This window comes from Triticum dicoccoides, chromosome 7B (assembly GCF_002162155.2).
Source record: "Triticum dicoccoides isolate Atlit2015 ecotype Zavitan chromosome 7B, WEW_v2.0, whole genome shotgun sequence".
Lineage (NCBI taxonomy): Eukaryota > Viridiplantae > Streptophyta > Magnoliopsida > Poales > Poaceae > Triticum > Triticum dicoccoides.
The window spans coordinates 171,633,360-171,657,275 of record NC_041393.1 but is presented as its reverse complement, the minus strand read 5'-3'; the positions used below and the strand labels follow the sequence as shown (position 1 = coordinate 171,657,275).

The 23,916-nt window shown below is 41.7% G+C and overlaps 1 protein-coding gene across 1 annotated transcript; it reads right to left on the bottom strand.

The window, feature by feature from the left end:
* Positions 1-17,283: 17,283 nt before the first annotated feature.
* Positions 17,284-22,202, bottom strand: LOC119340080 (fimbrin-4-like). The gene is made up of 14 exons (XM_037611993.1): positions 21,869-22,202; positions 21,591-21,761; positions 21,237-21,484; positions 20,928-21,099; positions 20,402-20,440; positions 20,226-20,294; positions 20,019-20,135; positions 19,461-19,672; positions 19,152-19,310; positions 18,886-19,085; positions 18,562-18,728; positions 18,260-18,356; positions 17,960-18,051; positions 17,284-17,858 (listed from the first exon to the last, which is right to left on the bottom strand). Exons 1-14 carry the CDS (start codon positions 21,953-21,955, stop codon positions 17,520-17,522), a joined length of 2,169 nt encoding a protein of 722 aa, XP_037467890.1. The 5' UTR covers positions 21,956-22,202; the 3' UTR covers positions 17,284-17,519.
* Between the last annotated feature and the right edge of the window lie 1,714 nt (positions 22,203-23,916).

Here is a 23,916-nt window from a genome sequence, read left to right as displayed (position 1 = left end):
ATGTCATACTTAATGGGTGCTTCACAATCATAAAAGATGTCCAAGATAATATATCTATATGTGAACCCCTTGTTCCTTATCACTTCCTATTAATTGCAATGATGACCAAGGCTATGTTCATCAACTCTCAACAATTTTTATGCCTCATACTTTCTATGTGTGAAGTTATCACTATCCATAAGATCAATATGAACTCTTTTATTCTTTCTACTTTCTCAAGATCATAGCAACATAGCAAAGCCCTTGACTCAACACTAATCTTTATTATAGATAGCACACGGACTCGATTACATAAAGAGATCACAAAGCAAAACTCAAACTACTTGATATCAAAACTTCAATCTACTAGATCAAGATACTACTAAAAGGATTGAACTAAATAAAGCGGTAAAGATAGGAGTGGGATGGTGATACGATACCGGGGCACCTCCCCCAAGCTTGGCAGTTGCCAATGGGAGTGCCCATACCCATGTGATTATTTCCTCGGAGGTGGTGAGGTAGGAGTTGTTGATGATGTAGGCTTGTCGTTCGTCTTCCAAGGCATAGGCTCTCCATCATAAAAGGATGATCGAGTCTCCGGGATCCTTAAATATGCAGCCAAACTCATTCGCTTGAATCTATATTCATACTCACAGTTCTGGTTTTGCAGGCCATAGGTCTGGGCTTGGAGGTGCTCGATTTTCTCTTGAAGCTTGAAGATGGTCTCCCCAATGACTTTAGCATCTAGCTTGTGGTTGTTGGTGAACTCCGTGATCATCATCTGGTTGGCGTTGAGTCCACGCTCTACCATCCCTTGACACTTGAAAACTTCCTGCTCCACGGCTTCGAGCTTTGTCTCCACGCTCCCGGCACGCCTTGGTCCCTCCACATCGCGGATGTGCAGCACCCCCTCACGCATCTTAATGGTTTGAGGGTGTTGCAGTACCTCCGCGAGATAGGGGTTGATAACCCTCTCGAAAAACTTGTCCTTGGGAGCGCTTGGAGATGCCATGATGCTCTAGATCTGAAACAGAAATAGCTCAAAATGAAAACAGAGGATATTTGCGTGATACGGTGGTCAAAACCTTCGGGAGTATATATAATGAATTTTTACCGACAAAAATACGTAACATACAAGAAAATGGAGTCCGGGAGGCACACAAGGTGCCCATGAGACAGGGGGCACGCCTTATAGGGGGGGGCCCCTCCACTCTCGTGGGAGCCTCGTGTCCCTTTCGGACTACTTCTTTCTTCCTAAAATTCTTAAATAATCCAAAACTGATAAAAATTGCCATTAAAGTTGTTTTGGAGTCGGTTTACTTACTATACCACATACCTATACCTTTTCAGAGTCTGGAACATTCTGGAAAGTGTCCCTTATGCATTCCTCAGGGGTTACGGTTTCAATAATATTAGTTTCAACATTGATAGGATTACCTGAAATATAGTGTTTAATTCTTTGACCGTTAACCACCGTTGGACTTGTGCCTTCGAAGTTGTTGATTTTTATAGCACTAGAACGATAGACCTCCTCGATAACGTAGGGACCTTCCCATTTTTAGAGAAGTTTTCCTGCAAAAAATCTTAAACGAGAGTTGAATAATAACACATAATCTCCAACGTTAAACTCATGCTTTTGTATCCTCTTATCATGCCAGCATTTGACTTTTTCTTTGAAAAGCTTGGCATTCTCATAGGATTGGGTTCTCCATTCATCAAGTGAGCTAATATCAAACAACATCTTCTCACCGACAAGTTTGAAGTCATAATTGATCTCTTTAATAGCCCAATATGCTTTATGTTCAAGTTCAAGAGGTAAATGACACGCTTTTCTGTAAACCATCTTATAAGGAGATGATGAGGACATCAATACCATTGTTACACCCACAGCCCCTGCTGCTATACATACTGGACCAATTACTAGAGCTCGCGCATGCCAACTAAATTACCAGGTACTTCCGTTTCTTGGTAATGATTCTAATGTTCATGAGAATATGATGCTGCCTAAATTGGATACATTTGTTTTGCTTACAAATGAAGGGCCTAGCTTGGAGAAGGATGAACATTGGAGCAAGAGAAAGCATGGAGATGATGGCATGCGCAAGGGGAACAAGAACGGAGTTACGAGTGATGATTTCAGGTCTTTGAAGCCACCATAACGAGTGCATGAAGCCTTGGACGAAATATACAAGATGCCACTTCACAAATTTCGTCCAGAGGCTATTATAGGTGTTGCGTCACCTTTTTATTGGGCCAGGCCCAGGTAATTTCGAAATACATTAGTATAGGCTATTTTTAGAGTCCGTATGTGTGGGGAAACAAGAGATAGGGTTGATTTCAGACCCCTCCACCAAGGGCCACGAAATTCCCCCTCTCTTCCTCCATATATACAGCCCTTAGGGCACCGTTTAGACTTTGAGTTTTGTTTAGATTAAAGTTCGCCATAGCTGCAACTTCGCGTACTTCGTTTGTGTTCAATGACCAGACAAAGGCGTCACAGAACCCCACCTTGATCAATAAAGCTTTCATCTTATATTCACAATATCCATATTGCAATCTCAGTTTCTTGCTTGTTCTTCGTTTGCTCGCAGGAAATAGACCCTCGTGGTCAGGTTGATCGTGCTCCGGCGTGGTCAATAACCTCTCGGAGTTGGTTTAGCGATTGCTAAGGCGTGACGTCCTCACACGTTCGTAGTCGGATCGTCAAAGTCGACTTCCACCAAAGCGAAATCCATCATCTCATCGAAAGACGGGACACCTTTGCCTCTATCAAGTGGTATCAGTTTTCAGGTTGCTCGGTGAGATTTTACAGTTTTTCGTAGTTCAGATCGAGTCTGTTCTTCATACCTATAGTCCATGAAAAAGCCACAAAAAAATTAGGGTTATCATCATATCCGAACCAGTCTGAGCCATTACATAATCTTTTCTGTATTTGCATTGTTAAATTTGCGGTTGCATCGTCGTGTCTAGTTGCTGGTCTTAGTGTCTAGTCCTTTAGAGTTTCGAGTTCTGTTCACAAGTTGTCACGCCGCCGCCGCATCATCATCACCGCTACCATATACCACCATCGTCATCACCGCTGCCATATACCACATATCCACCTCCATCACGCTAATCCGAGTCCACCTGCAACATATATCTGCCACCAGTCCGAGTTCCACCAGATTCATCTCCGCCACCAGTCCGAGTTCCACCAGATTCATCTCCGCCACCAGTCCTAGTCTGTGTCTAGTATTTGTTGCTTTGTTTTCGACTTCCAGATCACGCCATACTCCGAGTCGTGATAGAGAAGGACTCCCGAACTTTCGTGTTACCCGCAGTAGAAAAATAGCTCAAGTTTTAAAAAAAAACTAAGTCTGGAAAATTCTGGCTAGGCAGTTTCTAGACCATTTGTAGACTTTTTCAAAAAAAAATTGTTGCGGAGCAAAAAAAAGTGCAAAAAAAAGTGAAAAAAAGAGAGAAAAAATTCAGAGTGTGCTCCTCCCTTGTTTACGTGTAGCACCGTGATTTTGTTAGTGTTCTAGGCTTGCGTCTCTAGCACAGTCTAGCCTAGGACTAGCACAGTACTGTCGTCGAGCGTTTATTCAACTTTGCATCTCTGAATTGATTATTGCTGACCCTTTTTGCTACCATATTATAAGCCTTCCCAGCTCCACATACATCTACGTCGTGTGTTTGATTCTCCCTGGTAATCGCTCTATCCAAGCTTTGAGAGTTTTGACTAGAACGGTTGCCGATCACCACCTGCTGCTGGGTAAGAACTGGTAAGAATTTGAGATTCACTTGAAGGATTTGTGACACACCACCACCACCACTGCTTCCTAGTAGTCTGTAGAATCATATTATTTTGTGTTTCTATTGTTGCTAACCATGCCAGGATCACAAGCCGATGAGACTGATTGGGAGAACCTGACGAACAAACAGCTACATGATAAATTTCAGCAAATGATGAGTGGACAGATGCAAGATGTGCTAAACAGATTTGACGAGGCCATGGAGAAGATAGATGGCATTGAGAAGACGTTCGAAACAAAGCTTGATAGCAAGTTTAATGAATTGCTCGCGCGTTTTCCACAACCACCGCCGGCTGCACCTATCGCACCTCTGCAACAACAACAACAACGCCTCCTTCCGAATCAGTATGGACGAGCGAAGCATGTTCCTATTGAGGATGGCCAAACTTCTGGTGTTGTTGTTCCTGTTGTTGATGTTTCTTTGGCTCGTGCTACTGCTGCTGCTGGTACCCAGGAGGATGATGAGTATGCGGGCGATTATGAGGATGAGGTTGATCAAAATCAGAACTACGTGCAGCCACCAGCACGACCACCAGCAGGTCGACCTCAGGTATATATTCGTAATGGTAGGCCTGCACCACCACCTCAGGTACGAGATGATGTCCATATTTCTAAACTGAAATTGAATATTCCATCATTTGAGGGTAGATATGTTCCTGATATATATCTTACTTGGGAGTTAGAAACTGAACAACGATTTACATGTTTACAATATCCTAAGGAGAGACAGGTTACTACTGCTGTTTGTGCTTTCACTAGTTTTGCATGTGTATGGTGGTCTGAACATTGTAGATTATATCCTATTCCAACTACTTGGCCTGCTTTGAAAACTGTTATGCGTACGCGTTGGGTTCCACCATATTATCAACGTGAATTGCTTCAAAAATTGCAGCGTTTAAGACAAGGGAAAAATTCTGTAGAAGAATATTATCAGGAATTACAAACTGGCATGATTAGATGTGGTATTGTTGAGGAGAATGAAGCTATGCTTGCACGTTTTCTGGGTGGATTAAATAGAGAGATTCAGACCATTCTAGACTATAAGGAGTATACTAATATCACTCATTTATTCCATCTTGCTTGTAAAGCTGAACGTGAAGTGCAGGATCGACAAGCATTGGCGCGAACTAACTTTTCTGCAGGCCAACTTCATCATGGACACCGCGTGCATCTTCTACTTCAACTGCACCAGCACCTCAATCAGGTGCCTCCTCCAGTCGTGATACAAGAAAATAGGCACAACCACCATTATCTGCCAAGAGCGCACCTATCGGGCCTGCACAGAGTTCTTCCTCTTCCATGGCATCAACAAGGCACACAAGTGATATTATTTGTCGTTGTTGTAAGGGAGGAGGTCATTATGCGAGAGAATGCAGATCTCAGCGTGTGATGATTGCTACCGAGGATGGTGGATATGAGTCCGCTAGTGACTATGATGAGGAGACTTTGGCTCTTATTACACGTGAAGAACATGGTGGAGATGATTCTGATCATGAGACGCAATACATGGCTCCTGAAGACGCTGACAGGTATGAATGTTTAGTTGATCAACATGTTTTGAGTGTGCAGGTCACACAAGCTAAGCAAAATCAGAGGCACAATTTGTTCCATACCAAGGGAGTTGTGAAGGAGCGTTCTGTGCGCGTCATCATAGACGGAGGTAGCTGCAACAACTTGGCTAGCATGGAGATGGTGGAGAAGCTTTCTCTCACCACAAGACAACATCCACATCCTTACTACATCCAATGGTTCAACAACAGCGGCAAGGTTAAGGTAACACGTACTGTTCGTGTGCATTTTAGTATCTCTACATATGCTGATTATGTTGATTGTGAGGTGGTACCTATGCAAGCATGTTTCTTATTACTTGGTAGACCATGGCAATTTGATAAAAAATTTGTACACCATGGTAGAAACAATCAGTATACTCTTGTTCATAAGGATAAAAATATTACTTTGCTTCCTATGACTCCTGATTCTATTTTGAAAGATGATATTAATAGAGCTAATAAAGCAAAACAGGAGAAGAATAAGAGTGAAAAACAGATTGTGGCAAAAGAATTTGAGCAACAAATGAAGCCTAATAATAAACCATCTAGTGTTGCTTCTGAAATTAAATTGAAAAGTGCATGTTTATTTGCCACCAAATCTGATATTGATGAGCTAGATTTCAGCAAATCTGTTTGCTATGCTTTTGTGTGCAAAGAGGCATTATTTTCATTCGAGGACGTGCCTTCCTCTTTGCCTCCTGCTGTCACTAACATTTTGCAGGAGTTCGCTGACGTCTTTCCACAAGACGTGCCATCGGGATTACCGCCCATTCGAGGGATTGAGCATCAGATTGACTTAATTCCCGGTGCTTCACTGCCAAACCGTGCGCCATACCGTACCAATCCAGAGGAGACGAAGGAGATTATGCGTCAAGTACAAGAGCTTCTCGACAAAGGTTATATACGCGAATCCCTTAGTCCTTGTGTTGTTCCTATTATTCTAGTGCCGAAAAAGGATGGTACATCACGTATGTGTGTTGATTGTAGAGGCATTAATAATATTACTATTTGTTATCGTCATCCTATTCCTAGGCTATATGATATGCTTGATGAATTGAGTGGCTCTACAATATTCTCCAAAGTTGATTTGCGTAGTGGATACCATCAAATTCGTATGAAATTGGGAGATGAATGGAAAATAGCATTTAGAACTAAGTTTGGATTATATGAGTGGTTAGTCATGCCTTTTGGGTTAACTAATGCACCTAGTACTTTCATGAGATTAATGAACGAAGTTTTACGTGCTTTCATTGGACGATTTGTGGTGGTTTACTTTGATGACATATTGATTTATAGCAGATCTTTGGAAGAACATTTGGAACATTTACGTGCTGTTTTTATTGCTCTACGTGATGCACGTTTGTTTGGTAACCTTGGGAAGTGCACCTTTTGCACCGACCGAGTATCTTTTCTTGGCTATGTTGTTACTCCACAGGGAATTGAAGTTGATAAAGCCAAGATTGACGCTATTGAGAGTTGGCCGCAGCCCAAAACGGTCACACAAGTGAGGAGTTTTCTTGGCCTCGCTGGATTCTATAGGCGTTTTGTGCGAGATTTTAGCACCATTGCTGCACCTCTCAATGAGCTTACAAAGAAAGATGTGCCTTTTCTTTGGGGTACCGCACAGGAAGAAGCCTTCACGGTATTGAAAGATAAGTTGACACATGCTCCTTTACTCCAACTTTCTGATTTTAATAAGACTTTTGAGCTTGAATGTGATGCTAGTGGAATTGGATTAGGAGGTGTGTTATTACAAGATGGCAAACCTGTTGCATATTTTTCTGAAAAATTGAGTGGGCCTAGTCTGAATTATTCTACTTATGATAAAGAATTATATGCTCTTGTTCGGACTTTAGAAACATGGCAACATTATTTATGGCCCAAAGAATTTGTTATACATTTTGATCATGAATCTTTGAAACATATTAAAAGTCAAGCTAAACTGAATCGTAGACATGCTAAATGGGTTGAATTCATTGAGACTTTCCCTTATGTCATTAAACACAAGAAGGGAAAAGAAAATGTTATTGCTGATGCATTGTCTCGTCGCTATACTATGCTTTCACAACTTGACTTCAAAATATTTGGTTTGGAGACCATCAAAGATCAATATGTGCATGATGCTGATTTTAAAGATGTAATGCAGAATTGTAAAGAAGGAAAAATGTGGAACAAGTTCGTCGTTAACGATGGATTTGTGTTTCGTGCTAACAAGCTATGCATTCCAGCTAGCTCTATTCGTCTTTTGTCGTTGCAGGAGGCGCATGGAGGAGGATTAATCGGACACTTTGGCGTGAAGAAGACGGAGGACATACTTTCTACACATTTCTTTTGGCCAAAGATGAGACGGGATGTTGAGCGTTTTATTGCTCGCTGCACTACATGTCAAAAAGCTAAGTCACGACTCAATCCTCATGGTTTATATATGCCTTTGCCTGTACCTAGTGTTCCTTGGGGGGATATATCTATGGACTTTGTTTTAGGTTTACCTCGAACAAAGAAGGGGAGGGATAGCATATTTGTTGTCATAGATAGATTCTCGAAAATGGCACACTTTATACCATGTCATAAAAGCGATGATGCTATTAATGTTGCTGATTTGTTCTTTCGTGAAATTATTCGCTTGCATGGTGTGCCAAATACTATTGTTTCAGATCGTGATACTAAATTTCTTAGCCACTTTTGGAGATGTTTATGGGCTAAGTTGGGGACTAAACTGCTTTTTAGTACTACTTGTCACCCCCAAACTGATGGACAAACTGAAGTAGTTAATAGAACATTGTCTACTATGCTTAGGGCTGTTTTGAAGAGTAATAAGAAAATGTGGGAGGAATGCTTGCCTCATATTGAATTTGCTTATAATCGTTCATTGCATTCTACTACTAAGATGTGCCCTGTTGAAGTTGTGTATGGTTTCCTACCTCGTGCACCTATTGATTTGTTGCCTCTTCCATCTTCGGAGAAGGTTAATTTTGATGCTAAACAACGTGCTGAATTGATTTTAAAAATGCATGAGTTAACTAAGGAAAACATTGAGCGTATGAATGCTAAATATAAACTTGCTGGAGATAAGGGTAGAAAACATGTTGTGTTTGCACCTGGAGATCTTGTTTGGTTACATTTTTGTAAAGATAGATTTCCTGATTTGCGCAAATCAAAGCTAATGCCACGTGCTGATGGTCCCTTTAAGGTGTTAGAGAAAATAAATTATAATGCATACAAACTTGAGCTGCCTGCAGATTTTGGGGTTAGTCCCACTTTTAACATTGCATATTTGAAGCCTTATTTGGGTGAGGAAGATGAACTTCCGTCGAGGACGACTTCATTTCAAGAAGAGGAGGATGATGAGGACATCAATACCATTGTTACACCCACAGCCCCTGCTGCTATACATACTGGACCAATTACTAGAGCTCGCGCACGCCAACTAAATTACCAGGTACTTCCGTTTCTTGGTAATGATTCTAATGTTCATGAGAATATGATGCTGCCTAAATTGGATACATTTGTTTTGCTTACAAATGAAGGGCCTAGCTTGGAGAAGGATGAACATTGGAGCAAGAGAAAGCATGGAGATGATGGCATGCGCAAGGGGAACAAGAACGGAGTTACGAGTGATGATTTCAGGTCTTTGAAGCCACCATAACGAGTGCATGAAGCCTTGGACAAAATATACAAGATGCCACTTCATAAATTTCGTCCAGAGGCTATTATAGGTGCCGCGTCACCTTTTTATTGGGCCAAGCCCATGTAATTTGGAAATACATTAGTATAGGCTATTTTTAGAGTCCGTATGTGTGGGGAAACAAGAGATAGGGTTGATTTCGGACCCCTCCACCAAGGGCCACGAAATTCCCCCTCTCTTCCTCCATATATACAGCCCTTAGGGCACCGTTTAGACTTTGGGTTTTGCTTATATTAAAGTTTGACATAGCTGCAACTTCGCGTACTTCGTTTGTGTTCAACGACCAGACAAAGGCGTCACAGAACCCCACCTTGATCAGTAAAGCTTTCATCTTATATTCGCAATATCCAGATTGCAATCTCAGTTTCTTGCTTGTTCTTCGTTTGCTCGCAGGAAACAGACCCTCGTGGTCAGGTTGATCGTGCTCCGGCGTGGTCAATAACCTCTTGGAGTTGGTTTAGCGATTGCTAAGGCGCGACGTCCTCGCACGTTCGTAGTCGGATCGTCAAAGTCGACTTCCACCAAAGTGAAATCCATCATCTCATCGAAAGACGGGACACCTTTGCCTCTATCAGGAGACATACCCATAGGATTTTTGTATGCAGTTCTATAGGCCCATAATGCGTCATCAAGTTTTTTGGACCAATTCTTTCTAGATCTATTCACAGTCTTTTGCAAAATTAATTTTAGCTCTCTGTTGCTCAACTCTACTTGACCACTAGACTGCGGATGATAAGAAGATGCTATTTTATGATTGACATCATACTTAGCAAGCATCTTACGAAAAGCGCCATGAATAGAATGTGAACCGCCATCAGTCATAAGATATCTAGGGACTCCAAACCTCGGAAAAATAACTTCTTTAAGCATTTTAATAGAAGTGTTATGATCAGCACTACTAGTTGGAATAGCTTATACCCACTTAGTAACATAATCAACAGCAACTAAAATATGTGTATAACCATTAGAGGCAGGAAAAGGTCCCATATAATCAAAGCCCCAAACATCAAACGGTTCAATAACAAGAGAATAATTCATAGGCATTTCTTGACATCTACTAATGTTACCTATTCTTTGACATTCATCACAGGATAAGACAAACTTACGAGCATCTTTGAAGAGAGTAGGCCAATAAAAACCAGATTGTAGTACCTTGTGTGCAGTTCTATCTCCAGCGTGGTGTCCTCCATAAGATTTAGAGTGACACTTACGTAGAATCTGTTCATGTTCATGCTCAGGCACACAACGTCTAATAACACCATCTACTCCTTCTTTATAAAGGTGTGGATCATCCCAGAAGTAATGTCTTAAATCATAAAAGAACTTTTTCTTTTGCTGGTATGTGAAACTAGGCGGTAAATATTTAGCAACAATGTAATTAGCATAATCAGCATACCAAGGAGCAGTACGAGAAGCATTGATGACCGCTAATTGTTCATCAGGAAAGCTATCATTAATAGGTAGTGGGTCATCAAGAACATTCTCTAACCTAGACAAGTTGTCTGCAACGGGGTTCTCAACTCCCTTTATATCAATAATATGCAAGTCAAATTCTTGGAGCAAGAGAACCCATCTAATGAGTCTAGGCTTAGCATCTTTCTTTTCCATAAGATATTTAATAGCAGCATGATCAGTGTGAATAGTAACTTTGGAATCAACAATATAAGGTCTAAACTTATCACATGCAAACACAACTGCTAAGAACTCTTTTTTTGTAGTAGCATAATTTCTCTGGGCAGTATCAAGAGTCTTACTAGCATACTGGATAACATTCAATTTCTTATCGACTCTTTGCCCTAAAACATCACCTACAACATAATCACTAGCATCGCACATAATTTCAAAAGGTAAATTCCAATCAGGTGGCTGAACAACAGGTGCAGTGATCAAAGCTTTCTTAAGTACTTCAAACGCTTCTACACAATCATCATCAAAGACAAAAGGAATATCTTTTTTGCAATAAATTAGTCAGAGGCCTAGAGATTTTAGAAAAGTCCTTAATGAACCTCCTATAAAAACCGGCGTGACCAAGGAAACTTCTTATACCTTTTATGTCCTTGGGACATGGCATCTTTTCAATAGCATCAACTTTGGCTGTATCAACTTCAATACCTCTCTCGGAGATCTTGTGCCCCAAGATAATGCCGTCATTAACCATAAAGTGAAAAATTTCCCAATTCAGGACGAGACTAGTGTCTTCGCATCTCTGCAAAACTCGATCAAGGTTGCTCAAATAATCATCAAAATAGGATCCATAGACAGAGAAGTCATCCATGAATACCTCACAAATCGTTTCACAAAAATTAGAGAATGTAGCCATCATGCATCTTTGAAAGGTAGCAGGTGCATTACATAAACCAAAAGGCATACGTCTATAAGCAAAAGTACCAAAAGAGCAAGTAAAAGTAGTTTCAGATTGATCCTTCGTGACACAAGTATTTGAGAGAAGCCAGAATAACCATCTAGAAAACAAAAATGTGTGTGTTTGGATAGTCTTTCTAGCATTTGATCAATAAAAGGTAAAGGGTAATGATCTTTCTTAGTAGTTTTATTTAACTTACGGAAATCAATTACCATCCTATAACCTGTAATAATTCTTTGCGGGATCAATTCATCTTTATCATTAGGAACAACCATAATTCCTCCCTTTTTAGGGACACAATTAACAGGGCTTACCCATTCACTATCAGCAATGGGATAAATAATACCTGCCTCAAGGAGCTTTAGTATCTCCTTTCTTACCACTTCCTTCATCTTGGGATTTAATCGTCTTTGAGGATCTCTAACTGATTTGGCATCTTTCTCCACTGAAATCTTGTGTTGACATAATGTGGGACTAATGCCCTTAAGATCATCCAGAGTATATCCAATAGCTGCTCGGTGCTTCTTCAGAGTTTTCAATAATCTTTCTTCTTATTTCTCTGAAAGGTTAGCACTAATAATAATAGGATATATTTATTTTTCATCAAGATAAGCATACTTAAGATTATTAGGTAATGGTTTGAGTTCAAACACGGGATCACCCTTGGGTGGAGGGGGATCCCCAAGAATTTCAATGGGAAGGTTATGTTTCAGCATAGGTTCTTGTTTAAGGAACATTTCATCTATTTCTTCCCTTTCCTTCATAAACATATCGTTTTCATGGTCTAGCAAATATTGTTCTAACGGATCAGTTGGAGGAACAGCAATGGAAGCAAGACCAACAATCTCATCCTTACTAGGTGGTTCCCTTTCACGAGGTTGTCTACTAAACTTAGCGAAATTAAACTCATGAGACATACCATCTATACCGACAGTGACAATATTCTTTTCACAATTAATCTTAGCACTAGCAGTATTCAAGAAGGGTCTACCAAAAATAATGGGACAAAAATCATCTTGTGGGGAACCAAGAACAAGAAAATCAGCAGGGTATTTAACCTTCCCACACAAAACTTCAACATCTCTAACAATCCCAATAGGTTTAATGGTATCCCTATTAGAAAGCTTAATAGTAACATCAATGTCTACTAATTCAACGGGTGCAATGTTGTGCATAATTTCTTTATAAAGATCATAAGGTATCGCACTAGCACTAGCACCCATATCACATAAGCCATGATAACAATGATCTCCTATTTTAAGAGAAATAACAGGCATGCCTATGACAGGTCTACGTGTCTTAGTATCAGGTCTAGCAATATTAGCAGTCTCACCCAAGAAAGAAATAACATGCCCATCTAAGTCCTCATCCAAGAGATCTTTAACCATAGCAATACTAGGTTCAACATTAATTTTCTCAGGAGGTGTATAAGTCCTAGTATTACTCTTACGAACAACATTCGAAGCTTTAGCATGATCCTTTATCCTAACAGGAAAAGGAGGTTTTTCAACATAAGCAGTAGGAACAATAGGATCACTATAGGTAATAGTCTTTTCTTCGACTGTAATAGGTGCAACTACTTTCACTTCAACAGGAGGGTTATATTTAAACCACTTCTCTTTAGGGAGATCAACGTGAGTAGCAAAAGATTCACAAAAAGTAGCTACTATCTCAGAGTCAAGTCCATACTTAGAGCTAAATCCACGAAAAGCATCGGTATCCATAAAAGATTTAACACAATCGAACTTAGGTGTCATACATGACTGCTTACCATCGTCGGAACCCCAATCTTCAGAGTTGCGTTTAATTCTTTCCAATAAGTCCCATTTGAAATCAATATTCTTCAGCATATAAGAACCAGCATAGGAAGTATCGAGCAGGTTGCGATTATCAAGAGAAAGCCGAGCATAAAAATTCTGAACAATCATTTCCCGAGAGAGCTCATGATTGGGGCATGAATATAACATTGACTTAAGCCTCCCCCAAGCTTGAGCGATGCTTTCTCCTTCATGAGGCCAGAAATTATATATGTAATTACGATCACGATGAACAAGATGCATAGAATAGAACTTCTAGTGAAATTCCAACTTCAATCGCTTATAATTCCAAGATCTCGTATCATCACATAGCCTATACCATGTCAATGCATCTACCTTCAAAGATAAAGGGAAGACCTTCCTTTTGACAACATCATCGGGAATACCTGCAAGCTTAAATAATCCACAAACTTCATCCACAAAGATAAGGTGTAAGTCGGGATGCAATGTTCCATCTCCTGCAAATGGATTAGCTAGCAATTTCTCTATCATACCCAAAGGAATCTCAAAGTAAATATTTTCATAAAGTTCAGTAGGTTGAGGAGCAACTCTTTGCTCTTCTGGTTGGGGTGAAGATACCCCAAACAAGCCCCTCAAAGGATTAGTTTCCATAGTGACAAGTAACAGAAAATTTCAGCACACTATATAAATGTTTCCTTACCAAGTTCCACTCACCAAAAGCGCTACACTCCCCGGCAACGGCGCCAGAAAAGAGTCTTGATGACCCACAAGTATAGGGGATCTATCGTAGTCCTTTCGATAAGTAAGAGTGTCGAACCCAACGAGGAGCAGAAGGAAATGACAAGCGGTTTTCAGTAAGGTTTTCTCTGCAAGCACTGAAATTGTAGGTAATAGATAGTTTTGTGATAAGATAAATAGTAACAAGCAACAAGTAAATAAAGTAAGTAAAGTGCAGCAAGGTGGCCCAATCCTTTATGTAGCAAAGGATAAGCCTGGACAATTTCTAATAATAATAAAGGAGCTCCCGAGGACACATTGGGAATTATCGTCAAGCTAGTTTTCATCACGTTCATATGATTCGCGTTTGGTACTTTGATAATTTGATATGTGGGTGGACCGGTACTTGGGTACTGCCCTAACTTGGACAAGTATCCCACTTATGATTAACCCCTATTGCAAGCATCGGCAACTACAAAAGAAGTATTAAGGTAAACCTAACCACAACATTAAACATATGGATCCATAACAGCCCCTAACGAAGCAACGCATAAACTAGGGTTTAAGCTTCTGTCACTCTAGCAACCCATCATCTACTTATTACTTCCCCATGCCTTCCTCTAGGCCCAAATAATGGTGAAGTGTCATGTAGTCGACGTTCACATAACACCACTAGAGGAAAAGACAACATACATCTCGTCAAAATATCGAATGAATACCAAATTCACATAACTACTAATAGCAAGACTTCACCCATGTCCTCAGGAACAAACGTAACTACTCACAAAGCATATTCATGTTCATAATCAGAGGAGTAATAATATGCATAAAGGATCTGAACATATGATCTTCCACCAAGTAAACCAATTAGCATCAACTACAAGGAGTAATCAACACTACTAGCAACCCACAGGTACCAATTTGTGGTTTTGATACAAGATTGGATACAAGAGATGAACTAGGGTTTTGGGAGGAGATGGTGCTGGTGAAGATGTTGATGGAGATTGACCCCCTCCCGATGAGAGGATCGTTGGTGATGACGTTGGTGATGATTTCCCCCTCCCGGAGGGAAGTGTCCCCGGCAGAACAGCTCCGCTAGAGCCCTAGATTGATTCTGCCAAGGTTCTGTCTCATGGCGGCGGAGTTTCGTCCCGTAAGCTTGCCCCCGATTTTTTCCAGTGTAAAAGTGATGATGTAGCAGAAGATGAACGTCGGAGGCCCACCAGGGGGCCCAGGAGATAGAGGGCGCGCCCTATAGGGGGGGGGGCGCCCCCTGTCTCCTGGACAGGGTGTGGGCCCCCTGGCCTATTTCTTTTGCTCAGAAATTCTTATTAAATCCAAAAGGTTGTTTCGTAGAGTTTCAGGACTTTTGGAGCTGTGCAGAATAGGTTTCCAACGTTTGCTCCTTTTCCAGTCAGAATTCCAGCTGCCGGCATTCCCCCTCTTCATGGTAAACCTTGTAAAATAAGAGAGAATAGCCATAAGTATTGAGATATAATGTGTAATAACAGCCTATAATGCAATAAATATTGATAAAAGAATGATGCAAAATGGACGTATCACCCGTCGATCATCTTCGGCTTCACACTGAAGGTCTTGAGCCATAAGCCGAAGTGTGGGGTGATGCGGAGGAAGGCCTCACACACGACGATAAATGACGAGATGTGAAGGATAGAATCTGGAGCTAGATCATGGAAATCTAGCCCTTAATAGAACATGAACCCTCTCACAAAGGGATCAAGACTAAAACCTAGCCCTCGGAGGAAGTGGGAAACAAATACGACACTCTCGTTGGGTTTGGGAGTGGGGATGACCTGCCCTTGAGCAGGCAGCCTGTGTGGGATTTCGGCGGTGAGATACCTGGCCTCCCTAAGCTTCTTGATGTCCTCCTCTGTGAGAGAGGAGGCCATCCACCGGCCTTGAAGGTTGGATCCAGACATGGTTGAAGGTCCGAAGCGCTTAGCTTGAGCCTTGGGTGTTGGAACTCGAGGAGGGGGAAGGGAAGGATCGAGCGTGGGAAGAAAAGGACAGGTCTTGGGCCCTTTATAAAGGGGGTGAATATCAAGCGTCACCCGCGTGACCGTTTTGGAACTTACCTAAAATCAGAGAGTCATATTAACAAGCACGGTTGGGTTACCCACACCCGTATTGAAGAGAGTCCCGTGATAAGGGGAACACGATCTCTGCTTCGACAAGACGTGCCAATAAAACCGCTTCGTAACACATGTAGTGGCAGGCTGGGAAAACGGTTCGTAATGACCGGGCCGTGGTGTGATGTCACGCTATAAAAGTTGTCAGCAGATTAGATTTGTAAAATATTGTGCTCTCTACGGTGGTATGTGGAAATTATTTTGCAGAGCCGGACACGATCCTCATATTCAAGATCTTCTATGGAGTATTCGGAGAAGGAACCCGCCTTGCAATGCCGAAGACAATCTGCGCGCCGGACTCATCGTCATTGAAGCCTGGTTCAGGGGTTACTGAGGGAGTCGGGGATTAAGGGGTCCTCAGACAGCCGGACTATATACTTTGGCTGGACTGTTGGACTATGAAGATACAAGATTGAAGACTTCGTCCCGTGTCCGGGTGGGACTCTCCTTTGTGTGGAAGGCAAGCTTGGCAATTCGGATATGTAGATCTCCTTCTCTGTAACCGACTCTGTGTAACCCTAGGCCCCTCCGGTGTCTATATAAACTGGAGGGGTTTAGTCCGTAGGACAACATACAATCGTAATCATAGGCTAGCTTCTAGGGTTTAGCCTCTATGATCTCGTGGTAGATCAACTCTTGTAATACTCATATCAACAAGATCAATCGAGCAGGAAGTAGGATATTACATCCATCGAGAGGGCCCGAACCTGGGTAAACATCGTGTCCCCCGTCTCCTGTTACCATTAGCCTTAGACGCACAGTTCGGGTCCCCCTACCCGAGATCAGCCGGTTTTGACACCGACACCCACTCCTAGAGAATCTTGCATGGGCTTAAAATTCATCTTATTTTACTTTGAGGATGAATCTTCTATGTGCCTCCACTATATCTCATCATTTCAAAGTACCCAGGGGCACCACTAAAAAACAATTATGTGTTTTAGCATCCTGGCATCTCATTATTTTCTTCTCCAATTCCTATGTTATCTAATTCTTGCCCGAGAAATACCTACTACTTCAATTTCTTTTCCATCTTGCATAATATGGTTAACCACCATGTTAACAAATCCACCACAGATAAAAACGGGAACAAAACAAACGTAAAGGAATCTTGGAATGCACAATTGACAATTCAACCTTACAACATTCGACCGATTGTTAGCAAAAGCCAACAACTTTAAGTTGGTAAACAGCTCAAGTGACCGACCTTTTGTATTGTAAGAGTCAGAGCAAAATTCAGTGAACAAATATAACCTATATTCAGCATAATCATATACACTGGATTGTTTTTATGTGCACATAGTAAGAAAACTATACAAATACAAATACAAATACAAATAACAAATTTGCTCAGATCTATTCTGTGCGCGAGACAGGAAAACGAAAAATGATGGGAGGGAAAGTACTATTCTAAATCATCATTCTGTAGTCACGATCGCACATCGTCCCGGTGTCTGAAATATTGTCAATTGTGGTTAAGTTGGAGTTGGACTATCAGGCGAAAAACTCAAGCAGGAGCCTCTGAAGTACTAGTATCATCAGCAGGAGCCTCTGAAGTACTAGTATCAGCAGCAGGAGCCTCTGAAGTACTAGTATCAGCAGCAGGAGCCTCTGAAGTACTAGTATCAGCAGTTGGCATGTTGGATGCTCTATCAGGGAATGAATTCACCTCTTCTCCTTCTGATGGTGCCACTATCGAAGCGGAATCCTCTGAGGCGATATCGGAAGCAGCATCTGAAGCAGCATAAGATGATTCTGACTGTTCGGATGTTTCAGGCTGCTGTGGCTTCTGCAGACTCCAGTACATGATGCTAGCAGTCAATGTTAGGATCATTTTCTGATTCACCTGTACGAGAATTAGTTTAACATCATAAGATAAAGATAATTATGTATTTGATCTTTAGCGATATATAGCATGTTGTTTATTTCATAGCAATGGCCCATTACATCAATGATGTCTTCTGGTAACAGAAAAACAGAGCACCCGAGCTTCCGTGCAACACTGATGATGTAGGTTGCATTTAACTTCTTCTCATCATCTGCAACAGTAAAAGGGTATGCGCGAATGAGGACGAAGGAATTGCAAAAGATATACGGGGCATGATTTCATTCGGTTCTCATGATGCGCCAAAAGAAAACACATAAAACTTTTTCTTTTCTTTTTTTGCGGGAGAGACCACATATAACTTAAGTTAAAAGGTCAGCAGGTAAAAGGAAAATCAATTCATTTGTGGACGAAGAACGCACCAATTACACCCTTCGATACAACCTTCCAGTTGACAACCCTTGGCTCTACAGCACTGAGAAGCTCAAGGAAAAAAATTCCACTCGATAAGTTCTTGTCCTGAAGCAAAGAGAGAATTATGAGGGTTTGCTGGACAGATATGACAACTGAAAAGGCAGGAGCAGAGCTTTCATTGTTTAGGCAGGGGCAGAACATAGACACAAAATATCTTTGTCAAATATTTTATTACACTTATTGGTCCCCTGTTAATTTTTCTGCAAGCTCAACTGCTGCTGAAAGGCAATGTGCAATCATAAAAGATCACCTTAAAACTTTCCATTCGAGAATTTCTCCCGGAAACCTTCACTTTGTTATTCGCCCAACTCAAGATATCAGCATCGGTTATTTCTTTTCCTTGGGACCCTTGAGAATGGAATCTCAGTTTGTTTAACAGCTGGAGGATATTGAATCTCATCAATTGCCATAGAAGTGCTGAAATAAGACGTGAGATGATACTTAATATGGCAACTCCATCTAGAACAGAAAATAGAAGAAGGGAGGATGGATCATTATCAATGTCCATCTGCTACTTTTTATGACAGTTAAACAGTCATCTACCACGATGCACATTTTGGTAAAATTAACTCACCAACAATCAACTTCTTGTTTCCCTGAACAATATCATTTCCAGCTAGATTCACCATGGAAAACTTCAGATCCTTTCCAATATTTATAACTTGATTACAGTTCTCCAGTTTTCGAAATGGCATTTTTATTGGAGGTTTTGTCGCTAGCTTCCAGTTGACAGAGCCCGGATAGACTTTGTCGAGCACTTCTAGTAGAACCCACCTGCGTAGACATTTACATCACTCCTCTGTTCCCGAGAAACATGACCTGCCTCCGTTGAAAGCTTACCCAGTTCGAACATCTTCAAACACATTGTTCACGTATGTCGCAATTCCAAGGCTGTTGATCCACATTCGGAAGGCTCTCTCTTCTCGGCACAATATAACCTCATCTCGGGATGATGTTTGTGTGAGTGTAACCTGTCTGGTGTCAGTACTCAAACCGTTTCTGCATGTAAAAAATCATTCTACTTTGGTGAACATGAAATGGCATCACAGAACTACTAAGGATATGAGAACGCGTTCAGTATGCAGACCATAATAAAAAGACAGGCTTGATAACTAAGGTTCCTACAAAGAGTAGACAAGTAATTCTCACCTATGTTGGAATATTTGTGCAACAAATGCAAGGTTCAGATTTGGGGAGCCCTCAGTAATATCCTTTGGGCTCAAGTATCTTTTGCAGCCCAACTTCTCTGCTTGGTCAAGTACCACTTTCGCTCTTACGGCAGGATCCTTGGTGTCAAATGCAAGTATAGAGGAATGCTCTGGAGCAAGAGCTTTGATAAGATAGGCGTAGGCTTCAGCATCCTGTACAAGCCTACCTTGTAAGATAATTGATTGTTGTGCATCTAATAATAGAGTAATGGAGCAGTAAATGAAGATATGTTTTTGTTGGCACCACACATAAAAAATACGTTTCTATCATGCATGAGGTATTACTGAATTTGTACAAGGAATCTAGAAGGATTGCACCATTTGCATATTACAGATTGCAGCAGACAAAGTATTCAGACTTTGCTTCCCCAAAATAGTGTTTAATGCCGCGGAAAAAATAGTGTTTAATGCATGCAACACTAATCCGTTGAAAGGAAGAGGACCAAACATGCAGTTACACATAAATTCTGGAAGAGACAAGCCTATTTGTTGCGTGAACCTTGATATCTGAGGAGAAGTTGGTAACAATTTTCTTATAGCCAGCTTTCTTGAGATGATAATTCATCCACTGAAGTAGTAACTTTTCAGGTGATAAGCTCAGCACTTCATCTATATCCTGTAAAATAATAAGTAAAATAAAATGTTATATGTCCAACACAAATATATTATGTCAATAAACGACATTACATAATGAAAAGAGTAATACCTTGCTGTCATCAAAAATTTCCACCAGCTGTGGCGTCCTCTTAAGATTTAGATCAGCCAAAAGTTGTATCTACTTACATGAAAATATATATTAAATAGTGTAATAGGACAGTTATACACATCTTTATGTAGTCTGTCTGCATCATAGTAGCATACATTGGGGATTTCAGGATTCACCTTTATAATTTGAGATATCAACCCAAGAACTAGATGAGCCTGCAATATTAAGCATAGGGTTAGTCATTACTGCCCTTCTTTTAATTAGTGTACTATTTTGCACTGAAAATGATATTGATGATTAAACATAAGGGGGATGCAGGTATCTATAACGTATATGTACATTATGGTTAAATAACTAAGGACATTACAAAATGAATTCCTGGAGATGTCCATCGGGAAAAAAAAAGAATTCCTGGAGATGTATTCGGCACCACCTTAAACTTTTGGAGACACGAGAAGAAAAAGAACACGTGGAGCACAACTAACAGCAGTGTGAACAAGAAAAATAACTGTGAGACGAATGTAAGATTTTCATGGTAACCGAGCATAAAGCAGTTTGAGATGAGGTAACAACGTCGGTAAAATCATATCCATATCCACACATACCACAAAAGGAAAATACTGATATCAATTAAATCTGGTTACCATATCAATAGTTAGAATAAAAATGTACTGCCACAGGTGGTAAGAGATGAATGCATACCCTTCCTTCCACCAAGTCTTGAGCGCCAAGATTCACAACAGTACATCCAATAGCCTTTGCAGAGTTGAGGCAAAGCGTATGGTTCTCATTTCTCTCCCATGGGTTAAGGATCCTTTTTTTGTTGATGGCTCTCTCATCAATAGTCCCAGGCACCGCTACATTGATCAATTTACTGACCGTTTTATCCAGTGACCAAATAAATAAGCAAGCATTAGACAGGACTGTCAAAATAACAGTGCATCATTTATATGTTGCCATAGCTGTAAAAACCAACACAATGCAGGTGGAAACACAGCATCAGCATCTCACCAGAGCACGACCCCGTCTCTGACGAGGTCGAACAAATCATTGCCCGTGGGGTCGATCGGCAGATACTTCTTCAGGAAAGGATCGTTGCCGAGGTACGCATTGATGTGCGCGACGTAGGACGACTTCTCTGCCTGGTTGGGGCTGTGGTGGATCAGCGTGGTGGTGCTCGACTTGAGGAACGACCACGAGTTCTTGCTCCCGCTCGCACCCGCCTTGGAGCTCACCCTCTCCTGCAGGTTCAGGTACTCCTGCAGCACAACGTATCAAGCATGTAACCCACGGTATCGAAATCAAGTGCCCCTAAATTACCACTTGAAAGAACTAATGACATGATTGTCCCCTCCATCGATGTACCCGGAGGAATTGCTCGAACTCAATCTCCTGGTCGCTGTCGGGGCAAACCTCCGACAAGAAGGCAGCAATCTCCTCCTCGGAGACAACCTCGTTGAGCCCCTTCAGCTTCTTCATCAAGCCCGGCAGGTTCTTGGTGGTGACATGGCCGGACTCCCTCTTCAGAGTCACAAACTGCAATCACACCACACGACAGGATTGCATTTCGGAATTCCGAGTGGAACCGCAATGGGCACAGCGAAACGCGATTGGGAATAAAATGCAGCGGATTCGGGCGTGACCTTGGCCTTGAGCGATCGGAGCTCGACCTGCGTGAAGTGGCCCTGCAAGGAGGGGTCGGAGACGACGACCCCCACGAACCCGGACATCTATCTATCTGTCTCCGGCGGGGAGCCCAATTCTTGGGAGCGCCCTAGCGAACGCCGCTGCGGGACGCGCGGGCCTCAGATCAAAAGAGGAAATGCGGGGATCGATCGTCTCGTTCGCGCGCGCATTGGGGGATCGAATTGACGAGGGAGGGATCGCCGGACGAGCGCGTAATCGATCGATGGGAGGATGCGGGGTGGTGGCGGTGGCGCCTTTGGCACGGTCGAATTGGTGGGAGATGTTCTTGCATGCTTTGCGCCAAATCTTTTTCTGTTTAGCTTACGACATTGGGGAGTGGCTTTTGTTGCGTTCCGGATTTTGTGGGGGCCGGGGACGGGAGACGGTAGGGGCAAGGATGAATTTCTACTTCGTTTTTTTTAGTACTTTTTTTATCAATTCTTTGAATATTTTGGGAAATCTCATGTGTAGAGCTTTTTAGAAAGTTGTTACTCTTTTTTTTTTGTGAAACATGATTTTACATATTATAAAAGTTCAAAGGATGTACAAAACATCTCAAACATCATAAAAACTGTTTTTGAGGTAACCTCGTCAAGATGGTGTTCCAGCAATTTATGTAGATCGAAAAAACTGGAAGAAAAAAATACAGAGTAATCTGGTTTATAAGGAAAATTATGTCAAAAACCACACATAAAAAAATTACAACAACCATAACACCAATGTGGAAGCATCTCACCATCACCAAACACGGAGTGACTGAAAACGGGGCATTCTGAAACATCTTCGAGAAAGAAAACAATGTCCGTGGGCACCGACGCCGTCAACATCGACCCCCATCGGGACCAAAAGCTTCAGCCCACACCTGCAAACAACTGCGCCACCGAAACTTGGTAAAAGATCCAGCCAAACCAACAACCACTATTGCCGATCCCACATGACCTAATGTTTGAGAAAGTACTCTTCGATAATGCATCCATGGAGGAGAAAGATGCCCTTGAGCGTCATCATCATCGACAATGACCCTCGTTGAATCAAATCTTTCGCTCAGAGCCTTGTTCCGCGCCACCTCCACAAGCCCCGGGTAGGGGGGCACTAGGCCACAACTCCATTTGTATTCATCAATGGCGAACTGCACCAACTGAAGCAGATGGACATCACGACCACACATCACCGTTGAGGACTGCTTGAGTAGATACTAGCACCACTGACTACCTCAATGTATGAAATATGCCCTAGAGGCAATAATAAATATATTATTATATTTCCATGTTCATAATTCAGTTTATATTTTTGTGGGACGCTGCTTCGGTGCCTTAAGGCACCTGCCTTTGGGTCTATGGCAGGTGGGCCTAACAGGTGGTTGGCCCACCTATCATAGACCCAAAGGTAGGTGCCTTTAAGGCACCAAAGCTCAATCCATTTTTGTGCTATAGTTGCATTGGTTCTTGAGCATGAGATTCGAAGGAAAACTCAATTGCATGTGTGAAACCATAAACAAGAGTAGACAAGCAACCAGAAAGAAATATACATCTATAGATCAAACACGATGGCATGCATATAAATGAAGATAAACAAATAATTCACCACATGATCAACAACGTTGCTACAAATACATCAGATTAACCATAATCATGTAGGGCAGCTCATATGACTATTGTATTGAACATCTAAACACGTCAAGATGGAGAGATTACAACTTTGACTACTACCTGAACCCGTAGTCAAAGTTGATCGAGGTTGGTGATGATGAAGATGGCTCCCCATTCGACAGAGTTCCGTTCAGAGCTGAAAACAAAAATTGCCTCGAAAATGTGATTGGACGTCGGAGGAAAAATGCTTGATAATTAGAGTAGAGGTTTCGCTGGATATATATAGGTCATCGGGCACCGGATGCCACCTGAGGGGGTGCCCACATGCCACAGGTGCCCCTATAAGGTGCGAACCGACACTCTATGAGCCCCACCAGGTGTAGGGTCTGCGTCACTGGTCCTCTCCTGGCATGAAA